This window comes from Podarcis bocagei (assembly GCF_964188305.1).
Source record: "Podarcis bocagei genome assembly, chromosome: 2".
NCBI lineage: Eukaryota > Metazoa > Chordata > Lepidosauria > Squamata > Lacertidae > Podarcis > Podarcis bocagei.
In genome coordinates, this window is record NC_138126.1 from 62,677,191 (window position 1) to 62,703,196 (window position 26,006).

Here is a 26,006-nt window from a genome sequence, read left to right on the forward strand (position 1 = left end):
TTTTATTCAAGTTGGCACCCCTGATCTTCTCAGTAACTGAATGTGGCATCCAAGTCCAAAGGAATACAAATGAATTCATCCGCAAACTGGAGGACAGGCTGAGTCCTCCTAATTTGGTTTGCTCTTTTTTCACAACTTAGATTGGCTAACCATCCAAACAACATTTCTTTGCATCCGGCACTGAGCTACATGTGACTGTGCCTCTTTCGTTATTCCAATAGGATTCTAATGTATTGTTGCACACCACCCAAATTGAGAGATGCGAGATTCCAGGCATTTACCCAGGGTTCGTGTTTTGTTTTGGGAATGAGGCCGAGTGGAGACTGTGGTGCCTTTAGGATATACAGTTTATTTACACATATATACAATCTTAGCCTACAAAGGAGGGGTTCACAGCATTAACATCCCAAAAGGCTCTTGTTTCTCCCATAGCCACAGCCTTGGAGTTTACAGACATCCAACATTGCTCTGTCTCTCTGTCTTCTCCCAGCTTGCTGCTTTACTCTCTAACTCACATCACTGCAACTCAACTCTAAACTCTGGCTTCATTCTTTTAACTAACCACAAGCTGGGGGGGTACTCATGTGCCGTCTCACACAGAGCCCCTTTCCTTTGTTTCCCTTAATGGCCCATCACCCAGGCTATCACCTCAGCCAGGAAGCCAGCTTGGCTTATATTTTAACACTTGCTGGATCCAAGAGATAGAAGGAACTCACATACAGTCTACTTCCCCCCAATCAAACTCATAACAGTATGTATCTATGTGCCTTTCCCTTGGTTAGTTTTGAACTGTCCTCATTTCATTGTCGTTTCAGCTAGAAGTTGATTTGACACTAGTACTTTACTTAACTACACAAGGCATTACTTAACTACAGTCAGCTGGAAGCAGAAATAAAAATTATGGTTCCACACAGCACTTGACATAGTGCTATATTGTCCATAAAAATCTGGCAAGATCCTATTGTATCTTCACTTAGAGGGACGTTCCCCTGCAACTGTACCTTTAATGAATAGGTTTCTCCCTGCCACTTTCTTTTAAAATAGCCAATTAGTTGCTTCTTGTTCTCTAGTAGCAGGGGCCCAGAGAACTTACCCTTAATTAGTTCCCGTTCCTTTAAATGGCTTTAATTGATTTCCTTTTTTGAAGCCACAGCAATTTCTTCTTCTAATTATTGGTACAATTACAATAGCAGAATAAAAAAGTAAAATGTAATGAGCTATTGCTTGGACAGCAATTAAAGCTCCTTTCCAGGAAACAAGAACTGACTAATTAAGGGCTAACAACACAATCATAATCACGTCTACAAAGAAATATGTCCTATTGAATTTAGTGTGGTTTACTTCCAGGAATTCCTTGGCCAGGAGTGAGCAAGAGCAACTAGCCATTTTCAAATGAGCAAGGAGTAATCTATTGACTAAATGGACGGTAGCCCTTAGAAACCTCAGGGATATTTTAGTTCCATTAGTGCAGGAACTGCATTTTGAGACAAAAAATATCACTACAAACCAGGAATGGAAAAAGATGGAACACAGAAAACCCTGATGTGCAATGGGTTGGCACTAGTGATAACACCATAAAAGCAGAGTTTGCTTGATGTACAATCAAAGAAAATGGCTAGTGTGGAAACAACCAGAGTCCCCCTCATTTGATCTGTGTATCCTGGTATTGAAGACAAACAACTCCAATATAGCAGTGAGAAAGATGTCCCAGTTAACCTATCTTTTGAACCAAGAATTCAGAAATTACCAGCCTAGAGGCTACAGGCCACTTCACTGAAACAAATTTGCCCCTGCTATGGCTCCACCTCTGGACAGGGTCTAATGGGAGTTCCTAAATGAGCAGGAGCATATTCACATTTAGGGTGTGCAATCTTTCCCCCTGCTTTCCCCTACAAAGATCTTCATGGGTAGATAAAACTTTGGCAGGGTGGTGCTTTTGTTTTCCAGTCCAGAGAAGTGGACAGTCTAATTTTTCTCTATCTTTTGTAGGAGGCTCAGGAATCGCACATAGTTCCATCCCACAATTTTCAGGGATTCTTTTCTGCAGCAGCTCTTCCAGGTCAGTTCTACAGGAGAGGGTATTAACACAAGGAAAAATGTTTTCCCTAGAGATCTGTGTGCCTGGCTTGTTTCCTGTAGATTTTGTGGCCCAGTTAGGAATGAAGGAAATTGTAATGCTATTTAGCCTTAGAGAACTTTTGCTGTCATCAGTAAATGCAAAAGGGAATGTAAATAGAAGTGCAAGGCTGGAAGCTGTAGAATTCATTCATGGAGTCCAGTGATGGCCAAGTGCAAATGTTTTGTACGCTTATTTGAAAGTAATGGGTGTATCTAGTACATTAGTAAGGTGAGCTTATCATACCAGGTTGTTTGCAGAGTCTATAGTCAGTATCTGTCCAGTGAGAATATGGATCTTTTGCTTTAAGTTCATTTTCGCCATTTTGTGACATGATCACAATTATAGTTCCAGGATGATTTTCAAAAATCTAGCGTTGCATCCCTTATTACGGTATGCTTGCAGGAGGAGATTTACTTATTAGGTCAGATATTTCAGAAAACTCAGGAAATCATTTCAGTTCAACATCCTTTCTCATCTTTGAATCTTGGGCCAGGTCCTGACGGTACCTTCTGCTATGAACTTTTGTGCACCACTAAGACTGAGGCTGTGGCCTCTGGGGATTCTGTAGATATGAAAATCCATTCCTGTGCTCAGCATTTTCATTTTTTCCGACTTGTGATCTCGCTGCAAATCCAGTTCATCCCATCCTAGGTAGATAAAAGAGAGACAGTGATTGGCAGCACTTTCTGGGCTCTGATTCCAGCCATGAGCATCTCCCTTTCCCGTTCCCTACAGAACTTCACGATGTGCCACGTTATCTCACAGACACAACACACCCCTTCATACCTGAATGCCTTCACCAGATAGTGCTGAGCAAGCTTGGATTTGCCATGGCCGGTCTCGGTATGTGTGCAGGTTGAGCCCTTCAGCAATCTCTGCTGCAGGGGATGCTGTTGCTAGATCCTGCTTGTTAGCAAACACCAACAATGGGACACCCGTGAGATTCTCATCTTCCACTAGTTCGGACAACTCCTGCCAAAGATAAAGAGAACGCAGTGGATTCTGAACAGGCTCATTGTTTGAAGTTACATAAAGACCCACCCAGAGGAGGTTATATTGCTAGCTGTGGCATTCAGGCACAAATTGCCATCACCTCTACCTAGAACTAGTACTTGTAATGTACTCTGCTTCACAAACTCCTTTTTTGAATGGTAAACCCAGAGGGGTAGGGCCTTGTCCTTCAAGGGATGTGTCATAGCTGTTCCTTGTTAACTGCTATGAGCACAGGGTGGCCGCCTGATGATGGTGGTGGTCATAATCCAGTTGATTCTCCCATGATCCCTACCTTCTGAACCCGTTAAGCTAAAGGGGGTAAGGAGAAGGAGATGTGAGGTTAAGACACCAAGCAAGCAACCTGAACAATGGGTTCTACTTCTAGACTCTGCTATTATTTGACAACATTTTCACCCCTCACAACACTCATTCCCAGGTGTGCAGTTCTCCACAGTCCAGATTACCAAATTCCTGTCATAGGTAGAACCATGGGATTGGAGGAGGTAAACTGTCTGTCCTACCTGCCCAGTCTCCTCAAAGCGTTTCTGGTCAGCACTGTCAATAACATAAATCTGCAACGAGGAAAAGAAGGGAATCATTTACAGCCCAGCATTATTCCTTTGGTCCCAGCTCCTCTTACCAGCTCCTAAAGCTTTTTGGTTCTTTTAAGGCAGCCCCAAGACATCTTGCTTTTTAAGGTATGAAATCCAAATGGTGCCCTACCCACCCCCTCCACACATTGCGGCTGTAGAAGTATAATAATAAAGTAAATAAAATAACAGACAGTTAGTTGTCCTCTGATAATACCTTCTAAATTCTGGAATCTGAGGCTGGTCAGCTGGCACTGCCTAAGGCCTTCCAGATTGGTGGTTCCATTGCATGTGCATCATGTCATTGATACAATAATAACACATGAGAGGTGGATTTATGCTTGAGCATCATTCCACTTTATTCGTTGTTCTGTGATGCTTGCTCAGTGCTACCACACTATCGCCACCTGGAGGCGAATGTTTGCATTACAACAGAACAAAAGTAGGACCAAAAAACCACACCAAATCTGGAATCTTTGTAGCATGAAAAGTTAAAGGCTTTCAGCTATGGGACATGTATCAATTGGAAACAAAGCAGTATATCCACCCCAAAACTTTTGCAGATGTAACAGTATTGAACATGGGATCGTGTGCAGCCATCCCCTGTTCCCATACCATGATGAACACAAGCCGTCATGAATGTACAGTGAAAAGGCTGTCTGAAGGACCCTGGATATTAGGGCTAGCCTTGCCTTAATTTGGTAACTTGTGTGGTTCCGGCAGACAAATTTCTACAAAGGCAGTTTTAGGGGCTGAGCCCCACACTCACCAGAAGGTCTGTGCTGCCCAGGTACTTCTTCCAATAGGCCCGGATCGCCCGCTGCCCTCCTATGTCCCAGACATTGAGCTTGAAGCCATGAGAGTGGACACTTTTGATGTTGAATCCCTTCACAAAAGGAATCGGAAGAGGTGGGTAGGGGAGAGGCATAGTAGGGGCCGCATGCTTCCTATGCCGAAGAATCCCCACCCTGTTGCTCTGCTGCAAACTACACAGAATTTGCATGGGGCCCAGTTGGTGACAAGAACATAAAAGCAACTCCTTTTCCCTCGTCCCAACGCCATGTCTTAGCTACAAGGCTTGCCTGAAAAGCACAGGGGATGGGTTGCTCTGAAAGAGCCAAGGTGCTATCGCTGGTGTGTCTGAGCTCCACACTGTGGGGATGAGAGGAGCGTAACAGCAGGGGGTTGGTTAGGATCCTGACTGCCAATCTGCTCCACTGACTTTATGTAACTGGTTATCCAATTCCTCCTTGCTGCACACCCCATCCCAATCCCTCGGTGCTGATCTCTGCCGCTGTGCTTACCTGTGTGGGAGTAATGGTGCTGACTTCTTCCGATGCCAGGCTCTTGAGCAAAGTAGTCTTTCCAGCATTGTCCAGCCCGAGGAGGACAATTCGCAACTCCTGCTCTTCAGAGCCTTTAAGCTTCTGGATGACAGAGAGAAGGCCCTAGGCGCAAAAGCAGCATTTACTGGCTGGGATCTTTATTCTAGCTGTTGCCTCCTAGAGAGGGCCCACCATGTTTTTAGAGCCTTCATCCTTAGACAGTCACTTGATTTTACCCACCAGGCTTCAGAGCTGACAATGGGGCCATTTTACCAGCTTCAGAGAAACATCTCAAAGTTCAGCTTTCTCAATTTGTGATGATGATCATTATGTAATGTTTTATTATGTTTTTATGTAAGTTGCTTGAGAATGTGTGGGCAACCCAGTCAGATGGATGGGAAACAAATAAAATAACAACAAAAACAATTTATATACCATTCACAACAACAACAATTTATATACTATCCTTTATCAAGGCTATGTAGAACATGAAAAATACTTTATAGAACATCAGTGATAAAAACATAATAAAAAGCATACTGACAGCCCAATAATAAAATAGTCATCATAATAACAGTCAGCTCCCCCACACTTTCACAGGCCTTAGATTATTTAATAGCCATGTTTTGACCACCCTCATTTTCCCTGCTCCTCTCACACATGAAGGGTCCCACCAGCCTCCACCATGGGCACCAGGGTTGCATTCTGCAGCTTCTGGTTACCATTCCATTTGTGTTGTGTTGAGAGGTTGAGTGCTGTTGCTCATGTAGCCTAAATGGTGCCATCCATGAACAAGAGGGAGATTATCGGCAGGAACCTCAAGGTTTACAGAAGTACCGGAAATATTTTAGAATTGGTGATGGAGATCCCCAGAACAGCCCAGTGAGGACAGATGGTGCAGCAGGCACAGAATTCTGCCTGACTTTCAGTAGGGGTTGGGGGGGGGGGAACAGGCAACAGAGGAACAGAAGGGAATATTGCCGTGGGAGGCATGGCTGACTGAAACAGTGAACAGCCACAACACATTGTTGCAGCCCCCATGTTGCAGATATTAAGTGTAGATAGTAATCATGGTGGGTCTGCAGAACCAGTTCTGGGGAGCAGACTGATAGCAAGTCCTGCCAGAGAGTAGATGCCAAAAGAGTCATTCTGTGAATGCTACCCCCCCCCCGCAGTATTTGTTACAGGATCAGAATTCACTCACCTTTTGCACTTCACCCATGGTCAGGCTCTCTACATCCTCTGCAGAGCCAGCCGTGGAAGCGCTCTAGGCTGGTAGCTGGGTCCCCACTGCGTGACTGACATGCCTCACTCCAGCTGGGGGAAGGAAGAGGATTAGGACTCCAGAATTAGCTTGTGTTTCTCAATTTACCCAGGGTGTTTAGTAATACCCTAGGTAAATCCCCCTACTGCCAGCTGTCGCCCTGGCTTGACCCAGTCCACTCCTGAAGCTCCAGGCAAAAGATGCCTATCCGCCCAACCAGATTTGAACATGTAACAAGGTGCTTGAGTATTTTTGGTTAGCATCTTAGTTTACGCAGTTCAGGGTGGAAATTTTCTCTATCTGGGTGACTTGATGGTCTGACGAGGTTGCTCAGGTCCTCCCCGCTCCAACCCAAAGGAATGGTAGGCCCAGCAGTGGAAGAAAACTTGGTGTGGAATCTAAGGCTGCAGACTTCACCACACATGATTTAATGCATATTTAAAGTACATGGAATCCCCTAAAGAATCTTGGGAACTGTAGTTTGATAAGGGTGTTGGGAATTGAAGCTCTGTGAGGAATAAACTACAGTTCCCATGATTCTTTGGAGGAAGCTGTGTGCTTTAAATGTATGGTGTATATGCACCCTTGTTTGGACAGTGTTCTCAAAGCTACCAGCATGAGTTTGACCAAACTGCGGGAGGCAGTGGAAGACAGAAGTGCCTGGCGTGCTCTGGTCCATGGGGTCACGAAGAGTCAGACACGACTAAACAACAACAATATGCACCCTTGGTTCAATTACTATATAGGATTTCCTGCAGCCCTTTCCTCGTCTTGCTTGAAAAAACCACTCTTGCTGCGGCCTGTGTTTTGTTAGCTCAAAAATGGAAAACGAGCAACGTCCCAACTAAAGAAGAATGGCAATTTAAGCTGACAGAATATGCACAGCTTGCAGACTTAACAAATAGAATGAGAAAACAGGAACATACGTTTAGAGAAGATTGGAAAATGTTTATTGAACTGTACGTGGGGGTAAATTGTAGACACTTGAAAATGTTGGCAGCATTAAGATAAATTCAACAGTATAAATAAGTTTTGATGGATGTAATAATGGAATACTGAATGGTTTAGTTTTTGTAAATGCAGGGATTTATGATATGCAAAATGAACCATGGAAAGAGAAGGGAAGTCATTGATATTTTAAGGATGCTTAAATGAGTATTTTAAATTGTAAAACAGAAAATTTACACACACACCCATATTGGGGGGGGGGGGAGAGAGAAAAAACACTTGTTTTCATTTTTTAATGTTAACCAGAGCCATTTTAAGGTTTTGTGGGGCTGCTTTTCTTGGAAGGCGCACTCCTCATAGATATATTGTAATACTAATTATTGTGAGACTGCTGAACATAGTAAAAAACCAAGGAGCAAGATTCCCACTAGACCCACCAGAAGAAAATGTAAGGCATTCCACTTTTTCCCCAAAATAATTTTTTTGTCACACGTACTTTATGTTCCTGCCTTCCACAGCCAACCACCCTCCATGCATCTCTGAATTCATGTAATTGCACGAAAGGCAATTTGATCCAGCTTTCATTTGAATAGATTTACTGGGCTCTCTGAACTTGTAGGCCCATTGTAGGAGTATTCTAACCGGCAGGGAGTCTGAAATCCCATTGCTTAAGGGGATGCAATGGCTACTTGGCATTGTTCTTTAAGAAAAAGTTTCAAGACAGACCTGGTGCCAACTGATTTTCTGGATCTACTTCAGTCACCCTGATGGATGACTTATGCCAGGAGAAAGGAGGAGTGCTGCCTTGTTTATTCTTCTTGACCTCTCAGTCTGGACAGACTGTCTGGACTGAGAATTAGAGGCACAATTTTACAATGATTCCACTGCTACCTGGATAGCTTATGTCAGAATGTAGCGCTTGAGCATTTGTGCTATGGGTTTCAGTCTTGTTCCTTGTGCTTTCCAACATCTACATGAAACGACTGAGTGACGTCACCCAGAGATTTGCCACCAGGAGTCATCAATAAGCAGATAACCCTCAGCTCCAGTTCTCTTTGACAGGTGAGGCAGGAAGCCCAATTCATCTAATTCCATCTGCTTTGAGGAAGTGCTGAACAAGTGCTTCTTCGGCACAGTCATGGACTGGTTGTGGGCCAAGAAACTGAGGCTCAATGCAGATGAGACCCGAGTCACTCTTGGTGAGTGGCTTGTCTGCCAAGGGGAGTGGTATTCATCCCACTTTTGATGGGGTTGCATTCCCTCTGGAGGAAAAAGTTTATGGTTTCAGGGTGCTTCTTGAACCGTATTTTGTCACCAGTGGCACAAGTTTCCTCTGTGGCACAGAGCACTTTTTTTTACCGGCTTAGGCTGGTTAAGCAGCCTTGGCAGATATAGAGTGGCCTCAGCGATGCATGCTTCCATAGCCTCCAGGCTAGGGCTAATCTAGATAGTACATTTGGACTTGTGTGGCTGATTTTTTAAAAGAAGGAAATAGGTGCAAAGGGGGATGTTGTCTCAGGAAGGTGAGCTAACACCCTTTGCTCATGCTATGATCCTGATCCGAATTCCCCCTTTCCCAGCACCAGCCACGCACATTGAGAGGAAAGCTCTCACCAGTGCCCATAAGAGATTTCCTTCCATTGTAAAGAAGCAGGGATGGATTTACAGGATGCTGACCAGAGTGATGGATGGTGAGGGCTGAGGGTTAAAGCCCCTCTCCATGCTCCCTAGGTGCCCCACCCACTATGTGCCAGCAATTACACCCCAAGAGCCACACAAGGTCAAACCCTGTGACAAATATCTCGTCTAAACTGGTACTGTCAGAAGGTTAGAGTACTGTGGGGCTGACTCTGGTGAGAAACCTTTGCTCAGCATATGTGAGAATGGGTGGCAGATGCTTAGTGAAGAAAAGGCATGCTCTGCAACAGGGCTGAGGACCTGTGTTTGGACCCAACCCTCATCAGCCCCAGCCAGAGATGATGGGAGTTGAGGTCCAATAGCATTTGGAGGGTAACATGTTCCCCATCCCTGCTCTACTTACTCAAAGAATATTTACTACTAGAAAAGTTAAAAGAGGCTGGGGGGCAAGAAATAGTATTAAATTGGCAGGGCAAAGGGATCAGGCTACATAGGCAACAGCACAAGCTTTTGGAGTGGAGTACCCCTTCTGCACAGCAACAGGAGTCCCTAAAGTTTGCAAGTCACTTGATGGTCTCAGTTACCTGCTTCCAAACTCCAGAAGTTTGGATCCGTCACAGCAACAAGAGAGTGTACAATTCATGAGTAGCGAAAAGAGAAGAGTAAGTTTATTGTACAGCTATAGCACTGTCCAGGTAAAGTCACATGCAGAACAACTGGGCAAGAAACACAGAACCCCCTTTTTATGAATCTTTGAGGGGCAATACAAGGGAATTCAGCACTAACACAGTTAACAGAGATTGCATCCATTAGCAGTGTAGATGGATACTCTCATTGCAAGCATCATCCTGAGACTGGTGGTCAGCATTGCTTGACCAGTTGGTTACCATGGGCACATGATGTTTCTTGGTTACTCTGCAATCAGCTCTGTTCTCAAAATAGTAAAAATGGAAAAATCCCTGATAAGGAAATAGCACTGAAAGCCACAACGTAGCTCTCAAAAGTGGCATGTGGTTCCCAAAACAAGTATATGCTGATATTAATACAACTGGACAGCAGAGCCGATGTCAGGGGAAAAGCACTTGCTGCTTTGGCCTGTGTGCCTCTGAATGCCAGCTTGGCATACCCAGGCGCACACAGGATGGCATTCTGGCATAATAGATTGTTTTTCTTCTTACACCACTGCCTAGCAACCAAGAGGGAGCAAAAATAGGCTTCACAGAGAGAATTTGATTCCATTGTCCTAGAGCTTTTAGCTCTGGTTATCAAACTTTATATGCAGCCTAACTGGTGCGTTCAGTTCCTCATAACAAGCATCAATAGCAGCACCTGTGTCACTCACAGTGGGATGTGGCTGTAGCTCCATGGTAAGGCATCTTCTCTGCATGCAGAGGGTCCCAGGTTGAATCCCTTGCATCTCCACATATGGCTGGGAAAGACCCCAATATAAGACCCTGGAAAGCTGTTGTCTGTGTGCAGTGCTAGATGGGCAAATGGTCTGACACAGCATGAAGCAGATTTCTGTGTTCTACATCAGGCTTCCTCAATCTCGGCCCTCCAGATGTTTTGAGACTATAATTCCCATCATCCCTGACCACTGGTCCTGCTAGCTAGGGATCATGGGAGTTGTAGGCCAAAAACATCTGGAGGGCCGAGGTTGAGGAAGCCTGTTCTACATGCTAGGCGAATGTTTGCAAATAGATATGTAACAAAATTAAGAGGAAAGCCACACAATTGTACAGACAGAAGCAGTGTGGGAGTTATAATTGCTCATCACCATTCTCACTGCCAGTAAGTAGGTGCCCCTAACACTTATATAATCACATTACAGCAATAATCGCAATAGTGGTGCATGTGCTATCTGGGAGACAAAATTAATTTTCTCAGATTCATAGCACGGCATGTGCAGAACGGGGAATGTGGTATTGCTGCAACTGAAGCACATCCTGGAGCGAAAATGTCTGGGCTCTGCCTAGCCTAGGGGTCAGCAACCTTCTTCAGCCATGGGCCGGTCCACCGTCCCTCAGACCATGTGGTGGGCCGGACTGTATTTTGAAGAAAAAATGAACGAATTCCTATGCCCCACAAATAACCCAGATATGCATTTTAAATAAAAGCACACATTCTACTCATGTAAAAACACCAGGCAGGCCCCACAAATAACCCAGAGATGCATTTTAAATAAAAGGACACATTCTACTCATGTAAAAACATGCTGATTTCCGGACCGTCCGCAGGCGATTGGGCTGCATCCGGCCCCTGGGCCTTAGGTTGCCTCCCCCTGGCCTAGCCAGTGGCTAACAGCTGCATGTTTACTGCACTAACAACTTTGATCATGTGTCCGGAAAAGAATTTCAATCAATATGCATCAGCGTTTACTGCTGTTTTTAATTTTTTAACCTTTCCTGGCTAGGCTGCATTATTTCTTAGAATATGAGTGCAAATTGCTTATACAGAGATGACTCATTGACATGAAAGCTTCCTGCCACATTTCAGGCTGGCTGGGGGCACCTAATCACTGGCTGTGCCTGGCCTTTTGAAGTTCTTGCATTCTGCCTTGAATGTGTAAGCTCAAATCTAATTTAAGTACAGCAGGACATGGACACGGGCAGAAGACAGCACCAAAGAAAAGATCTCAGTTAATTATCCACATTAGCTTGTATGTTCTTGGTCGGCACAAGTTATTCTCATTGCAAATGTCATTTCACAGAATATGCTTGCAGGGACTGTGACGGCAGTAAAAGGGGAGGAAAGAGAGACACAGAAGCAAGGACTATGGGGAGGGGACAGGAAGCAGCAGAGCACAGAAGCCTCACCCTTGACCACTGGAAGCCCCACCTAGCTCTTTCACTAGCTTCTGAGCATGCTGAACACACGTCTGATGTCTTTTGAAGCTTTCCTGCACAACCGCAAAGGATGGAAATGTGCTCTTTGTTAAAATGGAAGCTGAGAGTCTCAGAGTCTAGGTCCTGGGTAGCACCCAGCAGGAGACTGAAGTCACCACCTGACCTGGGCCTCGAGCTGCTCCCCTGGGCGATAGGCCTTCCACATGCACACTGTGCCATCTAGAGAGACCGACACATACTGCAGGGAAGCAGAGAGAAGAACACGTCAGGGTGCAACAGCGTCAGCACCCTCTATGGGGCTGGATTCAGTGTCTCCATGCAGTGCATCGGTCACCGATAGTCCTCACTCATGTGGGTCTTCAGACTGCATTGGTCTCCCATCCAACTGCAGAGCAGACTAGAGTGGGCGGCACCAGCCTGGGATCCGCTATCAGTGCAAGCCAAGCTAGGATATCAGAACAGGATTTCCTCCTGCCACATTGCACCTTCCTGATACGCATGTGGGTGTGTGGGTGTACTTCTCCACAACTGACAGATTTGCATTAAAGCAATCAGTAAGGAAGCTGCTTTTTTTTAAAGAGTATGCTAAAAAAAAGTTAGTTGGCCAAAGACCCAAGTGACATTTGGTCAGACACCCAGCATGATTTAAGGAACAACACTATAAGCCACATATGTATTCTGCTTCTGGCATGGCTGGCTGTGCACAAATCAAGTCTGCGCCCCAGAATCCTCAGCACTATCCTCAGGACTCTGAGAGGCACACTCATGGCTTAAGCAGTGAGCCAACCCACTGTGTGCACATCTGACTTCCCACGTTCAGCTTAAGATCAGGGCCTGCTGGACCAGACCAAAGGCCCATCTCATCCAGCATTCTGTTCTCACAGCTGTCAGGCAGGTGCCTGTGAGAAATCCACGAGCAGGATCTGAGTGCTTCCCATGTGAACAGAGAATACACAACAGAATCCTGTAGCAACTTCTAAGGCATATTCTTAGCTTGTAGAGGTTGCCCTTGCCTGCCCCACAAAGGATGGCTATTGCTGGCCTAGATACAAGCTAGAGGGGGGCAGCCATGTTTGCTCCCTCAGTACGATTCAGCTTATTGTCAGCCACTGTTAGAGAAGCCAGACAGAAACAGAAAACTGATAATTATTTCTTCAGTCCACCCCTTGGCTGTGCTATGATAGGTAAATGTCTTGTAAACTGCTTTGAATTCTAAAATAAAAAAGGATACAATTCCCCCTCTCCATTAAGTACTAGTTTGTTTGTAGGAGGACTGGAAGTGCAATATAATACCCTATTTAAACAACAAGAATACAGCATGGGGACAATCTTTTGGTAGTGCGGCCCAGCTCAAAAGTGGGCAGGACCTCACTAAATGTCATCAACATGCAGCTGGCTCTCTGAACAGGATGCTGATAGATACAGATTAGGCACATGGCTCCAATATGCACCATCATAGTATATGCATTGCTTTGTGCTGGTCCATTCATGACTTAGACCTAAGAGTGGGGAAACTCCCAGCCCCAGCTTTCTTGACCTTTTCCCCTAGTGGGTGGTCCCTGTCTCTCCTACCTGCTCCATTTCTGGGACATGGATGAGTCCCTTGACGGAATCTTGGTGCCCTGTGTAACTTTGCACCTGCACTCCAGAATTTGGATCATAAACCCTGCAGGGAGAAAAAGGCAGAGCCATCAGCCTGTTCAAAGATGTGCTGCCTCTCATCCCTTTCCTTTCCGCCACCAGCCTCCTTATGCAGGGGCTACCTGATGGTATCATGGACCCCTGCAAGAATGCAGCCATTGACCTGGTCGATGCAGAGGCAAGTGATCCCTCTGGAGGCTCTCAGGTTCTGCACACAGCATCCACCATCTTCGCTCTGTGTTAAAAAGAAAAATCCTATCATCCCGGCTGCTGAAGGAAGACTCTCTGGTCATTCCCCAGAAAATGTTTCTGCCTGATCTGTATAACTCCCCCAAAAACTTATTGGTCCAGAAATTCAACCAAGTTCTTCAGCAACCAGTCCAAAGTTTTCCTACCTCCCTGCTAGTGAATATACCCAACATATGAAAGTCACCACCTGATTAAGGGCTTACCCAGAGCCGAATGGAGCCATCTTCAGCACCGCTAACCCACTTGTCCTCCAGTGGGTGCCAGACCAAGGCTACGACAGCGGCTTTGTGCCCACAGAGCTCAGACAGGAGCACCAGATCAGCACAGTGAGGATTGAAAGCACAGATAAAAACTCTGCCAGTGCTAGAAGAGAAAGCAAATTCCCTCCTGCCCGGTCCAGGAGGGTGTGGGCTGTGGATGCGGGGATGGCAAAAGACATGGCAAAATCGAATTAGCGGCCCTGCGCCCAAAGATTAGGTTCCTGCAGGAGTGGCTTCATCCTTTCTATTACTGTTGTCCCCCACTTTTCAGCAACACATCTCTCCTGCTTGGGAGGCCTCAAAGTGGTGTTTGGGAACATTCTGTGGCTTCCCCACCTTTCAAATAAGCAGACAGACAGAATCACCCACCTCTTTGGGGAGTAGGCCATATCCAGGATGGGCCCGTTGTCCTCAGGTAGACTGGAAAAGGCATTTTGCAAAGAGTGGTTGTGCAGGTCCCAAAGACACAGCTTTCCATCCCATCCTCCACTGAGCTACAATGAAATACACCAAGGTGAAGTCTTGCTTTGCAATGCTGCCCCTCCTTGCAGTGTGTGTTCTCTCTCTCTCTGGCACTGGCACTCACCCACATCCCTTCTCCTCCCTATATGTGCCATGCAGGGTCTTCCTACAGCATCTCACTCTCTTCCACTCTCTCCCTGCTGCCCATCAACAGAGACTGGGCTGTCTCATACAATGCCATCCAAGTCCATTTTACGGTTCACTCACCAGGTAGGGGAAGTACAGTCCAGCATCGCCGGCTGCCACGGCAAGTGCCGTCACCATGCCCGTGTGCCCGCACAGCACCGTTCTACAGGTGAAACCTATTTAAGGCAGTACTGGCATGAGAGAGGCAGTAGCAGGATGGAGAAGAGGAAAAAACAGGGTCTGGAATCTCTTACACACTCAGGAGGTGGCTTCCCAAAAAACGAGCCTGCAGTGCTTTTTATCCCCAGCTTGACCCTACTCCAAGAGGAAGAAAGGTGGGGAGGCACCAGTACCAAATGAAAACTAGAGAAACTAGATGATATAAACTAGAGAAACATTCAGTGCCCCAGCCTGGTTTGAAGGGAGATTTCATCAGGGACACTGAGGTGTACAACAAGTGGACTCAGCCACTTTTTCGTTTGTCCTGTTTGCACAGGTCTCAGTCGTTTCCCACTTGTTCAGTGAATTCTAGGCATGAGTCCAAATGATTTTGCCTGTCCCCTGTTGCTTTTCCCTGGAAAACCCCTGGAAAATTGGAACAAATGACAATCCACAAAAAACCTGATTGCCGTTTGTTCTGATTCAGCGCTAAACCATGGGTTTTCTGGGGGGGGGGGTGGCAGAGCAAGTGGAAGTGAGGATGACCCCAGTGTCCTATACAGTGCTCTGGTTCATTTGGTCACGGACCATGGTATAGGCCTGCCAGGACAGCTGCCTTGTGTGGTGACTCCAGGTGGTAGCTTCTCAGTGAATGACTCCACCCACTCAGGCTGACTATTGGAGCCTCCTAGACAGCAAAGAGTGTAAGGTCCAGTTGAGGCTTGCTTGAGCAACAAAGTCTTCCTGAGCTCTGGTGGGTTCCTGCAGCCTTGGCTGGTCTTTGGCCCTGACTCGCTTGCCACTCCTGATCTTCCTTCTAGACTCTGACTCACAAGTTTTCATTTGGTTCTGGCTTACTCTTCAGTCCTAACTACCGGCTTGTCTCAGACTACCCTTGATCCAGCCCTGCCTCCATCTAAGCTTGCAATCCTCACCCCAGTTACTTGGGAATATGCCCCACTGAATTTAATAGAACTTACTAGGCATGGTTAGGATTGGGCTGTGAAGTGTACTTGTGGAAGGATACATTCAAAGTGCATTGGGCCATTCAGTGTTTACTTTTGTGCACCTTTGAAGCATCATCTCTTTTTCTTTCCCCTCTGAGTTTACTCCAAACCACTTTCTTCACCTGCTACACAACTGCTTGAAGTGCCCTGGGTCTTCTCATCTTGAACACAGCTTGATGCCAATGTTTCAGAATTTTGATCCAACACAGGTGGGCATTGCTACAGCATGGGATGAAAATAGCAAACCATAAGGGAACCTTTCTCTAGGAGAAATGTCACACACTTCTTTTTTGTTTGTAATCCAAGGGAATTTTCTGAGCCAAAACCTGTGCTGCCATGCGGCTCCTAGTTGGCTTGGCTAAATAAATGTGGCTGGCTGGTTTATCTTTCTTATCTTGGAGGACAGAGGCTATTCACTTCCTGTGGCTTACCTGCAAGCACATGTCTTCTGTCTTCCATCCAAGAAGCAGAGGCTAGGACAGCGGTTTGCACTCACCTCGGCAGAAGGTTCCGGGATGAAGGTCTCAAACTCCCAGAGATAAATGTTCCCGTCAGCTGCCGACACCACCAGGATATTCAACTCTTCAGCAAAGAGAGCCCTGGCAAAGGCCCAGGGCTTCATTAGCAAGGCAGCAACTACCTTTCATCTGTCTTTCACAGCCAACATTACAGAAGCCAACTCCCCCCCCCAAATTAAATCATGCCTTTTTCTGGCCAGCTTGGTGACCATCATCCCTGACCATTAGTCATACTAGCAAGGGATGATGGGAGCATGGCTCCAACAATATCTGGAGCATCACAGGTTGTCCAGCCCTGATGCAAAGCAAATGGTGAAGGTCTGCCTGATCCCCAAGGAAGAAAGGGCAGTCCCTCGGTCTCTTCAAGACAAATTATGCTGTTGCCTCTCTGCTACAGTAGCACATACTCTTGGGCAGAGCAAAATGACAGTTACCTAGTGAAACCTATGCTTCCTTTTCGCATGTCTTTCGCTGCACTTCGGAACCTGGTGTAGCCACTCTGCTGCCCAGCGGAGGTCTTTCCTGGCTTTCGAGGGGAATCTGGACGAGGCTGTGGCTTCTCCTTGCCATACTCCTCCCTCTGCTGTGCCAAGGGGCCTCTTCTTTCCAGTTGGGCTTCACTTAGGTGGAAGGACTCCCTGCTGAAAGAAACAGAGACACACAGGATGTGGGGGGGGGGGAGTGTAGACCTGTGGCTGTGGACAGGGTTGTGGTTGAGGATGGGTGAGAAGGCTGGGAGCTCACAATGGCATGAGGGGCAGATGGCTGCATGGCTGCAGGACTGGAGCAGGCGGAGAATGGGCAGCTGCAGAGGGCAGGGAGCACGAGGGACTAGGATGGGCAGGTGTCTGCTTGTCCGCAAGCATCTCATCTTTGTACAGCACTACTAACCATGACACGGTTAGAGCCAGATGCTGGAGAAGAACAACTTTTTGAAACTCCACCACAGAGATGGGAAATTTGCAACCCTCCTGATGTTGCTGGACTCTTAAGTCCCATCAGTCCCAGCCAGGGTGACTGATTGACAGGGATGTAGTCCAACACCCCCCTGACTTAGTGAGAGATGGCAAGGGAGACTCCTCCCAGATCACAGCATTCCTTCAACCACGTCTCTTCCAGGGGCTTGTGTTCTAGGCCAATGGCAGCTAATGACCAAGGGTAACACATTTAGTCATCAAGCTCCTCTATTATTCTGGAAACCAGTAGATAGCTTCTATCTGGACACCAAATAGCACAGACCTGCTACACTACAGAGTCTCCTCTGGCAGGGGCTGTGCTTCTTCTCCTTACCAACAGAAATCTGCTGCTCTTAGGCCAGCCTCTGCTCACTGCTGTACCTTGCAATAGGGGCTTCCCCAACCCATGTCACACACCAGGGACTGGCATCTCTTCTTGGTCTGTGGGGATGAAACCTTACCTGTAGATGAAGGGAGAGATGTAGCTCTTCTCCCACTTCTGTAGCATCCCACTGCTGTCCCCACTGAAGAGCAAAACGGGCTCCTTTTTGGCTGGTGGAGATACATTCAGAAGTTCAAGCAGGGGCAGTAGGGGCTTCAGAAAACCAGACAAAGGTTTTATTGCTGGACACATAAAACTCAACCCCGGCTCTTGTCCCAGCCAGATAAGGCTCTTCTAGCTTTGAACCTCACCTGACGGAGCTTGTGCATCTGGGGCTGGAGCTGTTGAAGTTAGATATATATATATATGGCTGCTTACCATAAGCTAGGCATTCTAGGGGGTGTTTGCAAGGCAGCACTGTCAGGCATCCCAACTCGCTGTAGCGCCAGACGAGTATTTGCTGTGGCTTTGCTGTGCCTGGAAGAAGGAAAAGTTCTGCGTTTCTTAAAATTACCTGAGTTATTCTCAAAAGCTCTTACCATCCACTGAGCCTTATAATATCTCTGAAGAAGCTGAGTGGGAAATCGCCTTGTGTTAAATTAGAAAAGCATGCATAGATCTCACAACACCTGTTTGCATGAAACCGGAATCTCTGGATATAAATCTGGGACCTGTGGTGGAAACCAACAGGAACATAAGAAGAGCTTGCTGGATCAGGCAAAAAACCTGTTCCCACAACAATTAACCAGATGCCCATGGGAACATTTAGTCTCTCCCAAGTGCTAAACCCACGCTGGGTCTGAATGCAATAAGCACACGAGCCTACCAAGGTCACCACCTGGTTCTGTGATGAAAGCCCTTTTTTGTACTAATTAATCAATTTTTACTACTTTTATATCATGCCTTTCTTTCAAGGAGTTCAGGGCGAAAGACCTAGTTTACTCACCCCATGTTTTCCTCACAACAATCCAGTGGCATAAGCTAAACTGGGAGAGGGTGATTGGCCAAGGAGGCCCAGCAAGCTTTGTGGCTGAGTAGTGGAATGAACCTGGATATCTTCAATGCCAATTCAATGCTTTCACCACTGGGTGCCATACTGTTCTAGTATCTTCCACTAAAGCTATTTTCTCCTAACTGCATGAAAGGACATGGCCTACAGATAAGAAGAGATGCTGAATCTAACATTGGCGGCTGAGAGACCAGGTGAGGCCTTGTATTGCAGATGTTGGGGGGGGCATCTGTACTCTACTGGAGAACTCACCTATCACATGCCTCGAGTCTGGCAGGCTGAGAAGCTGCTGAAGAGCAGGCCCATCTTTCTGTCGGCCTTGGAACGTGGATATGAACTGTGAAACCTGAAAGCAGATCAGCACAAAGAATTCAGAACAGAATTCAGAACATTTAATACCTGTTTCTCCTTATTCTTCCTATAAATGTGGAATGGTACACAAGAGCCATCTTTACTTAGGGGTCAAAGACCTATCAAAAAGAGCTGTGCCAGTTCAGTGGACTTTTGAGCTTTGTTGAGCACATGACAGAACTTGGGAGGGAACTGTGAAATGCAGTTGGACCTGGTATTGAAAGCTACAAAGAAATGTAATCTTTGAGTATGTTTTTGGGGGAGTTTGCAGATCCAGGAATACAGTGTTAGAGGCGCTAATGGCTTTTGAAGCATCCACCCAATGGAAATAGCAATTGAAAAACATGTTCAGGAAGAGGCCCTGAGAATGGGAGGATACAACAGCTAAGGAAATGAGAAGAGACAGGATTTAATCTTCAGTATATCTGCCATCTGACATTTGGAAGAGGATCAGAGTAATTTTTCAATATAAAACAGCTGTGTATAGTTTTTATGTCATCTGTATCATGTCATTAATCAGGCAAAATGGGTCTGATCTGTCAAGGTAAGGCAGCTTGTTAAAAGAAACGTGCTCCATCAAAGAGTGTTCTTTTTGACATGGGTAATTTTTCATATGATAAAAACTAATCAATATGAGGAACTGAGGCCAACTAAGGACAGGCAATTCTACAAGGAAAAATCATCCAATAGAACAGCTCCCATAGGAACAGGGGACATTGCGTATGTTGTTCCAGCTCAGTCTATTTATCTCTCCAGTCCAGTATTTAATACTCTGACTGGCAGTAGCTCCTTTGGGTCTCAGGAATTGATTGCTCCCATTACCTAGGTCATTTTAAGTGGAGATGCCAGGGACTGAACCAGGGGCCTTTTTTTGACACACAAAGCTTACTATTGTACCCTCCCCTCACAAGGCACTGGTCCCCAGGCATCTTTTGCTGGTAACCACCAATAAGCCAAATAATGTCATGCATGGAGGACTAGGCGGCATGGCAGGCTTTAAATTGACTTCCAAGTCCGGAAATCTGCCCCAGGCAAAATGGCACATTAGCACATTCTGCAGAACCAAGTGATAAAGCTTTTGTGAGCTGCCCTGCTTCAGGCTGCTGTGGGTTGAGGATGGCACACTTGAATACGCCCCATGCAACTTTCACTCCTGCAGTCTGAAGTAACAGCCCATGAAAAGGCACCCTACAAAATCCTGCTTCATGTGTAACATGGGTGAGCAACAGGATCCTGGGCTTATCGGTCCCCATTTGCACAGCATGGCCAAACCCTTGGCAGCAATTGTTTTCCACTAGGACTGTGCCCTTGCTGGAAGAAAACAAAAAACTGGACAATGCTAGCTTATATAGTCTTAATGCACATGCCTAATATACTAAGACTGCGGGCAAATGTGGGAGTTGATTGGCGCAGCCTGGTAGCGCATGTGGAGAGAGTCAGCTGGCTTATCCTCTTGGCCACAATTCACAAAGACAGAAAAGGAAAGAAAACACACCGGGGCCTTTTGCCCTCCCTCCCTATGCTAGTTGAGGCGGACGCAATGCTAATCCATCACCAGTAGAGGGCTCCTTATAATAACAAGTTCATTGATCTTTAGGCGGAGGTGTACATGGAAATGCCACACTTAAGTCGCTCACTATTTCCCCAGACTGAGGCTCATAGAGGGTGGGCTGGGTTGTGCCACTGGTGATCCAGACGATGCCAACAGATGCCACGTAGCAGAGTCCAGTAATGTTCCCGGTGAAGGGGCCAAGGCGCTGGATGAGCTTCCCATCCTGGGACCAGATGCCAACTGTCTGGTCAAAAGAACCTGAGAGCACTCTGCAGAGGAGATCATAGACCAGAGGGAGGGTCAGGGAAGCAGGACTTTGGCAGTGCAGTGGAGGAGCAGGGCTGCGCTTGCATTTCCCAAGCAAAGACTTCACACCCTCTATATAAACCCAAGGCTCCCTTTCTAGTGAATCATTGAAAGCAGGAGAAAATATAACCTTTCTTTTTTCTTTAAGCAAAGTGTTCTTATTTTACACTTCCCCAAGCAGAACACACTCAAAGCCTCTCCCTCCTGGCCAGAGGTTCGAGTAACATCCTGTGGCTTCCAGTTCCTCTTTGTGGTAAACGTCATCCTTCCAGAGCCCTCTGGCTCTAGATCTGCCACTTAGAGCCCCAGCCTCTGCAACAGAAATCCATTCAGAGAAGGAGGCATCTCCTCCCGCTTCTCCTTTCCCCATCACCATGCTAACTTCTCAGGAAAAGAAGGAAGCTGCAAAGGGAGGGGGAGGGAAAGGAGGAGGGAGCAAAACCCAAATAGTATTTTTTTTATTTAAAAAATGGAGAAGAAATATAACCTAAGAAACGTGAATCAGAGGGGGCGGAGACAGGAATTAAGGACTGTAAGGGAAGAGAATTTATGCAGAGTACATTATAAAAGGTGCAATGTGTGCATTCAGCGCACAGTGATTCTCGCTTTCTGTATGTGAGAGCGAATTTAGCTCATCCTTGTTCCTTCAATTGTATGCTTCCATCCACACCACAGCAGATCTCTTTGGGCAGCAGGATTTGCCCTTTTGAAGTGACTAAAGAGGGAATCCTGCTTTGTCTCGTTTCCCTGTCCTTATGCCAGAATGAGGAACTTTTTTCAGCCCGAGTGAGAGGCCACATTCTCTTCCTGGGGCCTCATGCCAGCAGTGGGCAGATTCAGAGGCAAAAATGGGCAGAGTCATTGGTATGACTCCTACCTTTCCTACAGTAACAGCCAGAGGTTTCTACGCATGCCCACAGCATGCCCACATCCAGGCGAACAAGAGGCATTGTCGCAACTCAACAGCATATTCTTGCCATGCAAAAGCACTTGAGGGGGATGCAGAGCAGGATCAGTCAAGGGCCCAGCTTGTGGATGGAGGTGGGTGGCCTGGGACAAGTCCCAGGAGTCATTCAAAGAGGCCTGGAGGTCTACCCCTGGCCCTGGTTCTGAGGTTTCCCACCCCTGTTCTACATAAGAATTGTGGCACCAGGAAGCTGCCATGCAAGTACAACATAAGCCTATCCCTCAGCACAAAAGTCTCCCCTCAGTCCACTGCTGCTAGTACCTAATTGGCTACTCTTGCCTAGTACCTTCCTGTTTGGGGGGAAGGAGAGTCAATTTGATGCTGACCGGTCATGGGTCACGTAGCAGGAGAACACCTCTTGACAAAGGCCTTCACACACACAACCCATTATCCAGATCCCACGGCCTAGGTGGCCTGCCCTTTGCACTGAGCTTGTACCTCGTGGTTTCTTGCTGCCGCACCAGCGCAAGGTGAGTGATGGCTGCACGATGGGCACGTGGGATGCAGTGCTTGGTTGTCAGGCCCTTCCTGCCTGGAGTCTGATAGGTGTCAAAGATCAGCAGCTTCTTGTCGTACCTGGGAAGGGAAGGGACTGTTGGATCTACTGAAGCTGGACTCTGAGGCTGGTGTGGCTTAAACCTCCCCGTGGTGGGAGAGAGGGAGCTTTGGTTTCGAAGCAGAGCTGCAGATTCCCTCCTTGGGAAAATGTGTATGACTCACTGCTTTGTCCTTCACAGTCATCCAGAAACCACATTATTACTGCCACCTTGCAGGAGACCATCTCACTCCCTTCCAGCAGGGCCTGTTTGATAAGGTTCTGCATGACATGAGTCATATGATAGAAGCATTTCACAAAGCTGTAAGTATCACAGAGGGTCTGTACTTTGAACCCATCTGCAGACGGAGCCCATTCTTCACTCCCGCAACTCCCAACTTACCCTGCTGTGTATATTTGGTTGTCCAGGCAGGCGATGCAGGACACGATGTCTGTGTGTGTGTGCTCGGAAAAGCCCTGGGCCATGTGGACCACGTGGCCCGATTCTCTCCTTTCATCCAAGGGGAAAGCCATCAGGCGTCCCTTGCCGCCACAGAGCAGGAGATGCCGAGCCAGGCTGATGGACAAGGTGAAGATAGGGTAGCCTAGCTGGAGGGGGGTGAAAGCGGGGACTGGCTTGAGCGCAGGAAGACTGTGCACAAAATAATAGGCTCTAGGGACTCAGGGAGGCAATACTGCCTAGTTCTCACTCCGCAAGAGTCTCTGGAAGGGCCTGGTCTTACATAGATTTTATTGGAGTTAGACCAGCAGGGCACTCGAGGCCCAGAAGACAGCAAAATCTAATCCTGTTTTCAGTGCTTTTTAAAAAGAAATAAAAGGTGCCGGTACTCACCATGAAGTTGCTGCATTAAGTGCCACACTTTTAACATTTGGTGTTGGGGGGGGAGGTGTTGGCACCGAAAACCCTTGAGTACCCCCAAGAAGAAAGCACTGCCTGTCTTGCAGAATGAACATTACACTTCAAGGGCTCAAATATTTTATTTATTCATCACATTTCTATATGGCCCTTCATCCAAAGATTGAGGGTGGTTTACAAAATAAAAACACAAAAATGTACAGCATACTAACAAAAACAATACCCCTCCCCCAGCTGAAAAGGTCATAGATTGTTTAGTTAGCCAAACAATATTTAGGAATCTGCCTTCTACCCCAGGGACAGGGAACCTGCAGCTCTCCATTTGTTGTTGGACTACAACTCCCATCATTCCTGAGGCTTGGCTGGGGCTGATGGGAGTTCTGGAAGGCCACCGCTTAGGCACTCCAGGTCTGCACTGACTGGCAGCAGCTTTCCAAGGTGTCAGACAGATGTCCTTTCCAACGCTACCCGGAGAAGCCAGGAATTGAGCCTGGGGCTTCCTGTATGCAATGCATGTGCTCTGCTCCTGAGTTGCAGTCCTTCGTGGGAATACTGGTTGGGGGAAGTTCCCCTTTATCCTCAGAAGCCTCAGTTAGTAGGTGCAGAAAGTGAGATCTCTACCTAAATTGCAGCTGCAGCATCCCAGGAACCCCCAGAATTCCTTGAGCAGCAAGAGCTTAGCACAATCACTCTCTGACAGGGTTTCCCATACTTGGGGCTCCAGCTGCTTTTGGACTACAATTCCCATCATCCCTAGCTAGCAGGACCAGTGGTCAAGGGTGATGGGAATTGTAGTCCAAAAACAGCTGGAGACTCAAGTTTGGTAAACCCTGTTCTATGATATCTGGTCAATTCCATGCAATGACTTACAAACTTCAGAAACGCAACTGTGTCATTATTCTTGGCCTGCCCTGACCCCAGGATGTAATACGGTGTGGTTCTTACCAGGATGCGGTCAAGAACAGTGCCGCCTACAGCCCACACAAGCACGGAGCCATCATTGGAAGAAGAGAAGAGGAGTCGTGCCTGCACCCAGGACTGGAAGTGGGTGACTCGGCCAGCATGCTCCTTGGCGCAGAGGGACATGCGCCCATTCTCCACGTCCCACCATTTGATCACTCCATCTATCAGGGCAAGAAGGGTGACAATACAGCTTGTTTAGCTAGGAGCTCCAGCTCATTTGGAGAGAGGTGCCTTAAGAAAAAACCTGACGGGTTTTGAATGAGGGCACTGTGCTAGCATGGCATTCCCTGAAGAGAACTCAAGCATAAATTCAGAGGTCATATGGGGACATGAGCTGAAAGCATGTAGATGAGACAGAAAGCAGACTCTTGGTTCAGGTGATAGATATACTGTGTTTTGGGCTGTACTCTTGTTGTGGGGATGGAAATGGTGGTCTATTATGTGATGTAACTATCCAAGATTTGGGCATGTTGTACAAAGCAGGCATGGAAGTTGGGTAGAATTTAATGCTGTAATGCTCACAAAGAACTGGAAACATGTACCTCCCTAGCTAGGACTCACCTTCAAAGCCTGTGAGGCACTCCCGTCGGGCTGAATGGTAGCCGAGAGCTGTTATGGGGCGGCGATGACGTTCTTTCACCTTCAGATGCTCTTGCATAGCCATGACTGAGATTAGGGCCAGAGAACGTGGTTCCCCAGGGTCACCCTTCTAGCAGATTTCCAAGGTCTTTGGGGGAAGTCGGCTTGTTTGGCGAGGACCTCCCAATCGACAGAAATTGTGTAACCTGAAATTGCCGCTAAGTAGCAGGCTGGAAGCAGCCTCAGTATAATGAGCCGGCTTGCTAATAGTTTCCCTAGGGAATCTTCTCTGGACCCATTAAAAAACAAGCAAACCCAAGACTTGCCCTATGAACTTTTACCTGCAGAAAGCTTTTCTTGACTGGGTGAGAAAAGTTGTACCATCTCAACTTTTCTCCTCTAACCTGCTGATTAAGGGACTCTTGCCCTCCTAGGGACTTCGTGTCATCCTATAAGAGCAAAGAGGGTCTGCTGAGTCCTGCACACGCATCCACCTCTTCCTCTGCGCGCGCTCTCTCTCCGCTCCCTTCCTGCGCCCATCTGATGAGGGAGAGGCGACGGTTCCCTCCACAGCTTCCCACCCTTTCCTCAGGCTGCTTCCTTCGCAGTCTCTGGGGAAGAAAAGAACCAAGCGGCAACGCGGCGCCCTCCGCCTCCTTCCCGAGACTTGCCCGAATACGCAGCGCGCGCACCGAGGCGCCCGGGGACGTTTCTTCGGAGGCTCCGGCTGTGGCGCCTGTGGAGAGAGAGATGAAGTCTGATTTCTCGTTTATACTTCCTGCTCCTGTCTCCATGGAAATGCAGAGAGGGCGGGAAGGAGCCAGTGCCGGGGCTCCCGCCTTGCTGCGGCTTTTGGGCGTCGTGAGAGTCCAAAGCAGAGCCGCCGAGTCTCCCAGGCGCCAGGGTCGGCCTTCGCGTGCAGCCTCGGAGAACCGCGCGCGACGTGGGTACCGTCCTGAAAGGCTGGCCTCTTCAAGGGCTCGGCCGGTCACCTTTCCCTAACACCCGGTGTGGTGCAGGGAGGGCAGCTGCCCCCCTCCCCAATCAAGTAAATAAATAAAAATACTTAACTAACTGAGCAATTGCGTCGCATATAGCTCGGGTTCTGCCCCCTAACAAAAGTCCTGCGCCCCGCCTTAACATAAATCCTGGCTATGCCCATGACTTGCATTTTAATTTTCTTTCTTTAACGAGAGTAATATACTGCTTAATCGACAAAAACCTCTAACAAAGCAGCGTTGTTGTTATTTACTTCATTTATGAATGCAATAAATGGACTTAATGCAGCACAGAGTATGGAGCTCGCTCTTCCTAGGAGGCAGTG

At 47.2% G+C, this 26,006-nt stretch overlaps 2 protein-coding genes across 2 annotated transcripts; both read right to left on the reverse strand.

Moving 5' to 3' along the window:
- Window positions 1-271: 271 nt before the first annotated feature.
- Window positions 272-7,486, reverse strand: LOC308582537 (ADP-ribosylation factor-like protein 3). Its single transcript, XM_081185731.1, has 6 exons — window positions 6,232-7,486; window positions 5,007-5,150; window positions 4,472-4,588; window positions 3,634-3,684; window positions 2,906-3,091; window positions 272-2,766 (listed from the first exon to the last, which is right to left on the reverse strand). Exons 1-6 carry the CDS (start codon window positions 6,247-6,249, stop codon window positions 2,719-2,721), a joined length of 564 nt encoding a protein of 187 aa, XP_081041857.1. The 5' UTR covers window positions 6,250-7,486; the 3' UTR covers window positions 272-2,718.
- A 2,033-nt stretch (window positions 7,487-9,519) lies between these two features.
- On the reverse strand, window positions 9,520-25,687 carry LOC308582529 (uncharacterized protein). Its single transcript, XM_081185720.1, has 18 exons — window positions 24,665-25,687; window positions 24,086-24,264; window positions 22,667-22,872; window positions 22,167-22,304; window positions 20,541-20,724; window positions 18,805-18,898; window positions 17,922-18,020; window positions 17,623-17,713; window positions 16,640-16,846; window positions 16,184-16,286; window positions 15,810-15,906; window positions 14,603-14,697; window positions 14,243-14,367; window positions 13,817-13,976; window positions 13,487-13,599; window positions 13,296-13,389; window positions 11,887-11,961; window positions 9,520-10,922 (listed from the first exon to the last, which is right to left on the reverse strand). The coding sequence occupies exons 1-18, from the start codon at window positions 24,765-24,767 to the stop codon at window positions 10,875-10,877; spliced, it is 2,211 nt and encodes a 736-aa protein (XP_081041846.1). The 5' UTR covers window positions 24,768-25,687; the 3' UTR covers window positions 9,520-10,874.
- Between the last annotated feature and the right edge of the window lie 319 nt (window positions 25,688-26,006).